We start from the raw sequence: 9771 nt of genomic DNA, 5'->3' as shown, positions 1-9771 counted from the left end.
TAATGAGGTGTTTAGGGTTAATTTGGGGGTAGTTATGCTTAATGGGGTCTTTAGTGTTAATTTAGGGGCAGTTATGCTTAATGAGGTGTTTAGGGTTAATTTGGGGGCAGTTATGCTTATTGGGGTCTTTAGTGTTAATTTAGGGGCATTTATGCTTAATGAGGTGTTTAGGGTTAATTTGGGGGCAGTTATGCTTAATGGGGTGTTTAGGGTGAATTTGGGGGCAGTTATGGTTAATGGGGTGTTAAGGGTTAATTTTAGGGGCAGTCATGGTTGATGGGGTGTTAAGGGTTAATTTTAGGGGCAGTCATGGTTGATGGGGTGTTTAGGGTTAATTTAATGGTGAGGGTTAATTTAATTAATTTAATAAAGTTAGCTTAAGGTGCAGTTGCAGGTAAAGGGGAATGTAAATCCTGGGGGCAGTGATTATTAATGTATTATTTATAACAGTATGGTGACATTCTCTGAATGATTAGAATGCCAATGAAGGCAGAGAGTCGTTCAAAGATCCGGATCTTACAATGATCCGGATCTTACAATGATCCGGATCTTACAGTGATCCGGATCACTGTAAGATTCGGATCCCTGTAAGATCCGAATCTTTGAACGACTCTCTGCCTTCATTGACATCACTGGAGGCAGGGGGGAGGATTCATAATGAAAGGGGCGGGGCCAATCGTTAGTGTGCCTGCATGGAGTTACTGGAAAACAGTAACTCCGTGCAGGCACACTGAGTGATCCGAAGATCCGGATCATGAATCGGATCATTTCAGTGAACGAATCGAAATGATCCGATTCACTTTAATGATCCGAACTTCCCATCACTACGTGTGATAAGATAATACGGCAATAATAACACAATATTACTGAGCAGGGGGCGCAGAGCCAGGCCGCCCCCTTCCGGCGGAGTGTCACGGGATGCTCCGCCCTCCTCTGCCCACAAGACAGGCGGCACTCGCGAGATTCTGCTTCTAGCTGCGGAAGAAGAGTGAGGGGGAGTTGCGGATACCCGACCATAGGCCCGAAAAACACTGAACCCGCTGCCTGCGCCTCCCCCTCTGAGAGCCCATGGCCCGCTACAACTATCCTTCCGTGCCCGCTTCCGTCCTCATAGGGCTGCTTCTCGGCTGCTGCGGGCTCGTACCGGCGCCGGCCGCCGCCCAGAACGGTAAGGAGTACGGAGTGCCCAGTGGAGACATGGGTTGGGGTCCGCGCTGAGGCACAAGGTGAATGCCAATGGCCGTAGCGTATAGCTGAATGCGTTAAGTTGCGTTATTATGGTAAAAGGCTATAGGGGAAATCCGAGGGCCGTATGCGCTGGCAGTGTATTTATAGTCTGCTCGCTGCGGCGCCGACTAGCACAGGAGGCATATGAATTATATAGTGGGGGTGATGGTTAGTATAGAATATGGAGGCGCCCGAGATGCTGACTAATGTGCTCTATGGGTATGTATACCCCATGATGTACTGGGCGACCCCGATACTTCTCGGCGGCAGTAGGTTACATTTATCCTTTACTCGGGATGAAATATCTTTTTAGAAGGTATGTATTGTGCTGAGGCTCGATAATGCGCTCACCCTGTATATGATGTGAGCGTAAGTGCACCCGGCCAGCGGTTCACGACCTTGCAGTATGGCGACACCTCGCGCAGCTGTGCCTGCTGTTTACGTGGGCCAAAGAGAGGTAATAAGACACCTGTGATCAGGGCTGCACATACGGGCTGTATATATATGTAGCTCGGTGCTATCTGGGTAGTGTATACATGCACAGGCCTGCTGGTGAAAGCTGTATGTGTTGTGGATCTGCGTGTAGATGTATAGCTTTGCACCTGCACCCCATTAATATGCGTGTCTGATTTATGCCAGTTGAATCGTTGCTAGGGGTGCTAATGGCTAAGAAGTACTGACATGCATGTAATCGCCTCACTTTGGAGTTATTTATTTTGTGACTCGTGTTTCCATTTTCCAAATTATACCACAAGTAAATATATTTACTTAGCAACAATCTTCTCTCCTTATTTACAGTTTAAGTGTTATCACAGGTGACAGAAAGGAATACAACATAACAATTTCATGAGAAAATAAAAACACTAGCAATATCAAAAGGACCAATGGAAGCTTATTAAGTGTCCATTGATCTGATCTGTCTGTGCTCCACTTTCTTGTTACAATGTATATATGTGTCTGTTTTTCAGTGTGTCTGCCTGAATAGCTACTGTTTTTTTAGTCTGTTTTCATTGCTGTCTGTTTTTTGTAGTAATGCAGAATTCCAAAAATATTGTGTGCCTTTCCGTTCAGAGATGCGTCTCTATCTGTACATGCATGATCTAGGCGCACATGTAGAGCAGCATATATACGTGTAAATATGTGTGTCTGTATAGTGTATATGCAGTTTTATAGATACCATGAACTAGTATGATGTCTTGCCTTTGCAAGACACATTTGCTTAATGGGTTTTTTGACCTGGTGAATAAGATTTTACAGTTAGTGTATGCCTAACGAAGATCAGACTCCACCTCTAAATTAATGATACTGTAAAGGAATTATTTATTAAACAAGCTTATAACCTTAGTGATACAAATGATGTAGATTTGCATCATCATTGTGATGTCTGAGATTTGACTGGTTGAGGTGCTGGTCAGTATGATTATGAATTGATGGAATTACCAGAAAGCATGATTTGCATTTAGCGTAGACTTTAAGCTTGTTTGATTTGTGTCTCAATACGAGCTGGCATACATGTAACTATATTTCTGCCTTTATGAAATAGAAATATTCCATGTGCCCCTGTTATGGTCTACACAATTAACCTCTTGGAAAGCCACGTGAAATATATAGTTATACAAGGATACCTGGTAACAGTCCATCATACTGTAACAGTCCATCATACTTTGCTAGTGGTAACCTAAAGCAGGGACACTGAATTATTAATGTGTTTGTAAACCTGATGCAAGACAGGAATTATTTATTAAACCCACTGTTGGCTAGGAGGCAAATTTGACAAAGAGGCTTCCTGAGCAGGGACATGTTAAAGAGGGGAAAAAAACTACTGTGGCCTTCGTTTTGGGGTCAAGGCTATTAAAATGTGATTATTGTAGATTCAAATGCTTCTGGAAAGGCTTTGGTTACATATTTTTCACCGAATGAAAGGTATAAGGTATTTTGTATCTGCATAGATGTAATCACTTTGGCTGTTTATGAATGCATCATCCATGTGTACAAGATGCATGTACACAAGCAAGGCAATGCTTCGTGTGTGTAATATAATGCATTTTCTAAAGTGAGTATGTAGATGCAGTTCATTAAATCCACATAAGTAGTTCAGAGAAGATAAGCATTTATTAAAATAATGGATGTCTTGGCCAATCAGACATGCCAGTATTCTGCTACAACTACACAACCTGGAAAGCTACTCGGTTGACATCCATGTTGAGTGTCTAGACACACTGTGGCATTGTTGTAAATATGTGGTTTACAGCCCATCTACTCATAGGCCTGTCAGCGAGGATGTGAACCCAGCTCATTTTTCATTTACACTGGGACTTTAAGTAGGCTACACTACTTAAAGGTGCAGTTTTCCCCACTTCTACTACTTTAGCAACTAAAATGGTTGAATGGCCAAACCTTTCCAGGAATTACGAAACACGTTAATAAAAATGTTATTGGAAAATTATGCAAGTTTCAGGTTTTTCCCAGGAAGGTTAATGGTCATGTGACTCAATGACATCATGTGATTAACTCTTTAGAGGAAAGGAAAAAATGACTCTTCTGCCAAGGCTTATTTTCTTAAAATGCTGTTAATGTTTTGTAAAGTGAAGCAGTACCTTTAATAGTAAGCTAGCCCTATGTGCCATCTGTTTGCATTGTAAAATAGGCCTTGATAGAATTAAGGAGAATTTTGTGAAATAATTCTCCTCTTCAAATCATCTATCCATCAGGAGCTGGCCTGATTTTTATTTTAACATTTACAATATATATCTACCACTACTACAGTTATTTTTTTCTTTTCGGTATTTTCCCATGATTCTAAATAATCATGGAGCCCTGTTTGCTGATCACTTTGTGATTAGCACAGACTGGTCAGGAAGAGGAGAAGGGAGAAGAAACTTACACTTCGCTGTGAACATTGGAAAAACAAAAATATAAACTATTTATTTATATATATATATATATATATATATAACACACACAAAATCACTACCCTCAAGCCAATAGTATTAAAAATATTTAATATGGACTAATATGCATAATATTAGCATGGATGTGGCGCTCTGGAACATAAAAAAAAAATGTATGTGGGGTATGACTGTTAATTGGGTAATTGTTCAACTGTGGCACTTACAGTATAGAAGATAAGTTTTTTTACAACCTTGCTTAATTTATCACTAATATTTGTGTATGTATTTCTATGATTTTAAAAGGAGGCCTTACTTTTCCTGTACAAAATGTATAATTTGTGCAGGTTTATCAAACATGGAAAACTGGGAATCATGGTTTAACAAACATATAAAAAATGTGTTGGCCTTTTTGGTTATGAAAGCCCATGGGCCTGAATGGGTTAAGCACATTGTGTTTGTCTATAGTTGTGACTTAGATATAGATCAGATCAAATTTTAACATTTCATGCAGAAAACCAGGTAATTCTAAAGGGTTAATTTACTTTTTTCTTGCCGTATTTGTTTGGCATCTTTTACTAAAGATTAGCAGCTAACAGCTTAGCTTCATACAATCCATGAAAAAGGCAATCTAATCCATCTGCCACCTACAAGGGGCAGTAAATTTAAAGTGGGGAGGAATATTTTAATTGGAATGAGCAATTATGCAGATCTGAACAGGAAGGTAAGTATGGATGTTATATATGGATGGTATACATATGTAACCTATTTTTTCCTCTTACATACTAATTTTAACCTGTAAAAAACATATTTTGTTTACTGAACTATAAAAAAAAAAAAAAAAAAAAAAAAGTCCCACTCATGACAAAGTAAGTTCTTGTATCTAGCCATTCTTTAACGGATAAATATAAACCTCAAAACAACTGAATATTTCTTACCTAATGTGAATTAAAAAAAAAAAATGCCATTTTTAAAATTTTCTCATTTGTGCGGTTTCCCATTAATGCTGCCTGTGACCTTCAACATGTTTTAAATGTATAACTTGCCTGCTATAGTTTACCCAACGTTGATTTATTTCTAGCAATTCAGTTATGCCCATACATCACTGCTGCCTTACTTGCAACCCCCCCCATTTTGCACATACTATAATCTAAGATCCCAGTGCAGTGGAGAGGTGACCCTGACCTGCAATCAGATAGAACGGCTCAAACAGGAAGGAGCTTGGGTATTGTATTATATTGGGTAACAGAAAAGCTGAATCGTCATGCTAGATTTTTTTTAAGGTCTCCCTAGGTTATCATTATTTATGAAAAGATCATTACTGCAGGAGGCCCTAGCTTGAACTTTTGCTATTGGGGTAATTTAAATACCAGCCTTTTTGTTCTCAGCAGCTTAATGCATAATAGATTTTCCGTATTACTCTTGATGCTATAGTGGAAGCATTACCATACATGGTAGGTGCTGGCTATAATGTTCCTATAACATGTTCCTCATTCTTCTTATATTATGATTTAAGGTTTGTGGAACCAGAGTGCATTGGATGACCAACATTCCTTATTATCCAAAAAAGAGACACTATTAAAAAAGAAAATAAATTAGGCACATCCCATCCTAGGCACATCCTTGGTAGGCAATATAGCCATGCTTGATCTGTTCGATTTTCAGAATAAATGTCTGCTTCTAAGCCATATGTTTCTTGTATAATATCTCAAAATAACCCCAGCCCAGGTGTGGTCACAAAACCCGCTGGTGAGATGCTTGTATGAACCGTGAAACCAACATTTTCTCAAATTGTTTCCGGTTGGGATCACACTAGAAAACACTTTTTTTTATTTTTATTTTTTTAAAGTCGTGAAGCTTCTCTTCCTAGAAAAACACAGAAATTCCTGGTTGATCAGTCCTTGCCTGACACTTTGTCAGCTTTACCTAAACATAGTTTGGTCCTCTTAAAGTGCACCTTTGAGTAGATTAGAATAGAATAAAATGTAATGTGTCCCAAATATAAACAGTATTGAGCCCACTGGATTTACTAGCTTTTCAAGCTTTCAATTATTAGTTTGAAATCATAAATGCTAAGGGACAAAATACATCCACATCTCTGGGATAGGTGGTCTAACTTGCCTGCTTGTGTGCTGTCTCATAACTGAGACAATAGAATCCCCCTTTAATGTAAACACCTATTTCACTGCCTGGTTACTTTAGTAGCAGTAGCTGTTAAGTTGTTCAAACTTGACAACAGCTACTGCCACTAAAGTAACCAGGCAGTGAAATGGGTGTTTGCATTAAAGGGGAATACTATTGTCTCCACTGTGAGTAAAGTGATGTCAAGCTAAAATGGAGGGTTGGGGGCAATCAAGTGACTCTACAGAATACTTTCCCTTCAAACATTCCACAAGGTATGTGAAATTGGGGGATATATGAAGAATAAATGAACAGCCTTGTCAAAAACTCCTGACATAATTAAGTGTCGCAGGTGTCAAACAACTATACTGAAAGAACTAAAATTAAAGTTTAATAAGTTAAGCTAAAAATCTGTAAAGCTAACTGTTCCCCTTTTAGGCTAGTAAAACGGATCCCCTCTTTCATGAAATTAATCAAAGTAAACTGGAGGTTGGCTTAGTTGATGGATTCTCTAATATCTTTTTATTTATATACCACCAACAATTTATATAGTCCATAAGGGTATTATATAGGTAGAATTGACCAACCAATTCATTAGGTAAAGACCTGCTCACAAACTTACAACCTGAATGATGGTGATATAATTAATGCATAGATAAAATTCAAAGGGACAGCTTAGTGACCCAGACACTCCAACTATAGAAGAGTCCCTATTAAAGTACTTAGTGACAATTAACATGCCATGCACGTTACAGAAATTTATCCAGTTGACAGTTGATCTGCTTTCTTCAGTCAAGTGGTGTTGCTGTCATGCCTTGATATCATGAGCATGGGTGTCTGAACAGACACGTATCCGTAAGAGCTTATGGTGTTGCACAATAGTACTAGAAGTCCACTGTTCAACTGCACGTTATGTGAACCCTAATAGTTGTCATATGTGGAACTCTGGTAATTATCACTATGTACAGGGGATCTTTGAACAGTTGGGCTCGTTTGGCTAAAGATAAAGATCCTGCAGTATAAAAACATTGTCTCTGTTACTGGCAGAATGATCACTACACTTCATATGAAGACAGCAAGTGGTGTTACTGGTCTTTTAAAGGGTTGGTGCTGAGCAGGTGAAATAACAGGAAATGTATTGGATTTTCAGATTATTCCAGATAAGCACAAATTCTATAAGCATCCCCACAGCCTCCCACCCTGTTGTCTGTCAAGGACAGACAAGGTGTCCGATAAGTCGGCTGCTCATTTGGCCTGATTCTGAAGTTGGAAGGTGAAACACAATGTATTATCCATACTCAAGCTGCCTGCCAGGAATCCTCGATCTTTTAACTTTTTGTGAGCTTAGAGAGAAAAGGCTTTGACTCTGATCTGCGGTAAGAGAATCCAATCACTTAAGCCTTTGACCCTGACTAACATTTTGCTGTGTTACTGCTAGGAAGCCCTCACATGACTATATAAAAGGATCAGACTCCCAGCAATGACATTTTGGATATCCCAGTGAAAGACTTTCACATTACCCTGTTTTAAGATGTACAAAATGTAGTGAAATACCCTCAAATGTATAGTGTAAATCTTGACGTGTTTACTGTTGTAAAACATGAGAAAAATATTGGTTTGGGGTCCATTGGGCTTGATCAGTTCTATTTAGACTTTCATCCGTCCTCCTTGCTCTAAGGGCGTTGGCACAATTTGCCATATTACTTCATTCACTGTCCTTAGTGTGTCATTTCCAAAGTCTCGCCATCACTACACAGCCCTAATGTAATTTTCTGTGCAGACGGATGAAGTGCTTGGTCTCTCGCACAGGGAATGTTTGGTTGAGACAAACTTCTCACCAAAATCGGGAATGTTGAGGGTGAGCCAGCCCTGTCGGAGACCTGCAGAGCGCGCACTAGCTCTTCCTTGTTGCACTCTGTTAGACTAGTTAGACCTACACAGCTGGCATTCAGGGTTGCCTGGCCAATGAAGCCATGTGTGGAGATTTGCTAATTTCCATAGTCACAAGAACGATTAACCCATCTATGCTAGAGAAATACAGTAAAAAAAATGTACTTAACCTATTCTCTACACTGAGAAACTCCGTGTCATTTGTGACTTGGCCCAAGACCGTTTTGTGTTTTAAGCTAGGTAACGAATTGGGCTGTGCTTGCCGCAGTAGTGTAGTGGTTAATAGACGTTTGCGGTTTAAAAATTATTTTTTTTCTTTTCCTCCCTATAGCGTATGTATTCTTTGCATTATTCCAACTATTTTGAAGCTGAAAAACACTGTGTTGTTTGGTTTAATTTCTTGTTGAGCGAATTTAAAAGGCACATATCATTAGAATTGGTTTACTAGAGAAAAAACTAAGCCATTTTAAAATTAGGCCACTCTGATCCATATGCGAGACAGTTGCTATAGCAACATGAGGTTTTTGACAAGCTAATCATCTTTACTGCAGCCCACAGAACTTTGCTAAAAATACCCTTGCAGTAGAAAGTAAACAGGTAGGGAAGGAGCAAAACCCAAAGTAACTGAAATGCATGTAAAACATTCTCCCTGAGAATTTACAAAATACGGTTATTGGCTATTTTCCAAATTTTAAATGCTACATGGCTGAAAGATTGTGAGCACAAGAGTTAAATAGATCATAGATTTGTTGGCGGTGGTTGAAAAGACGCACCCAGTGTGAAATCGGTCTGTTCCATGTATGTATTCTAAAGGGTAGCTTGCTTGATGCTGTATTGTGGCGTTTTAGTATAATTGCTGTTTTTGTTTGATTCGTTGGGTGGTGAGTGCTTTATTTAATAAGTGTCCTACGGGATCACTCTCAATCTGCCACCCGCTCATTAACAGATTACAGCTCGGCAATCAAGGCGTCAATAAGACTGTGCGTGCATGCGCGTCCTAGCCAGGGGAGGGTTGTTGGCAGCTGCAGGAGTTGCTGCAATGCAGGTTGGAAGAATAGTGTAATTGTGCATAAAAAGTGGCCATAATATCTAGGCACCTCTATATATTTGTTTCCTGGACTATCACTGAATTATATAAACCTGACATTTCCCTCCAAACTCCTTAACATGGATAGAAAGCTCTATGAAAGACCTGCTAGCTATGTGTTTCTTGTCATACACAGGGTTTTGGTATGTGTTTCTGTGCATACATGTTGTTTAATATGCTTGTTTAACGTACTTGTATATGGTTTCAAAATTTTCCATGTTTCATTTTTTTGGTCCATTTCTGGTTTGTTAGGAATTATGAGTTATTACCTCTGCAACAATGATTTCATTATGGCATATAATTTTACTTTTGGATAACAGAACCCATGCATGTAAAGGTATGAGGCTATTTCATATGCAGTATTCATCAAACAGAATGCACCAATACAGTAGAAGTCACCTTCTCAAGGTCGTCGGCTCCTACTCTTTCCTAAGGAATGGGCCACGCATCCTTATGATTGTCACTTTAGAAATATTTTTAATAATAACCTCAATGGAAGGGATGCAAGACTATAGTCTGTATCCAATGACCTTTCTCTTCCATAAATTGCATATGTAT

The 9771-nt window shown here is 39.2% G+C and overlaps 1 protein-coding gene across 1 annotated transcript in view; it reads left to right on the top strand.

The window, feature by feature from the left end:
* Positions 1-1068: 1068 nt before the first annotated feature.
* Positions 1069-9771, top strand: part of LOC149297665 (neuroplastin-like) — a 36636-nt gene continuing 27933 nt past the window's right edge. The window contains exon 1 of the mRNA XM_089488154.1: positions 1069-1168. Coding sequence (XP_089344280.1) covers positions 1069-1168 — 100 coding nt within the window. The remainder of the gene's footprint in view (positions 1169-9771) is intronic.

The sequence above is a fragment of the Sceloporus occidentalis genome, unplaced genomic scaffold, assembly GCF_023333645.1.
Source record: "Sceloporus occidentalis isolate IW3139 unplaced genomic scaffold, rSceOcc1.0.p SCAF_37, whole genome shotgun sequence".
NCBI classification, from domain to species: Eukaryota; Metazoa; Chordata; class Lepidosauria; order Squamata; family Phrynosomatidae; genus Sceloporus; species Sceloporus occidentalis.
This window is presented reverse-complemented; position numbering and strand designations above follow the sequence as displayed.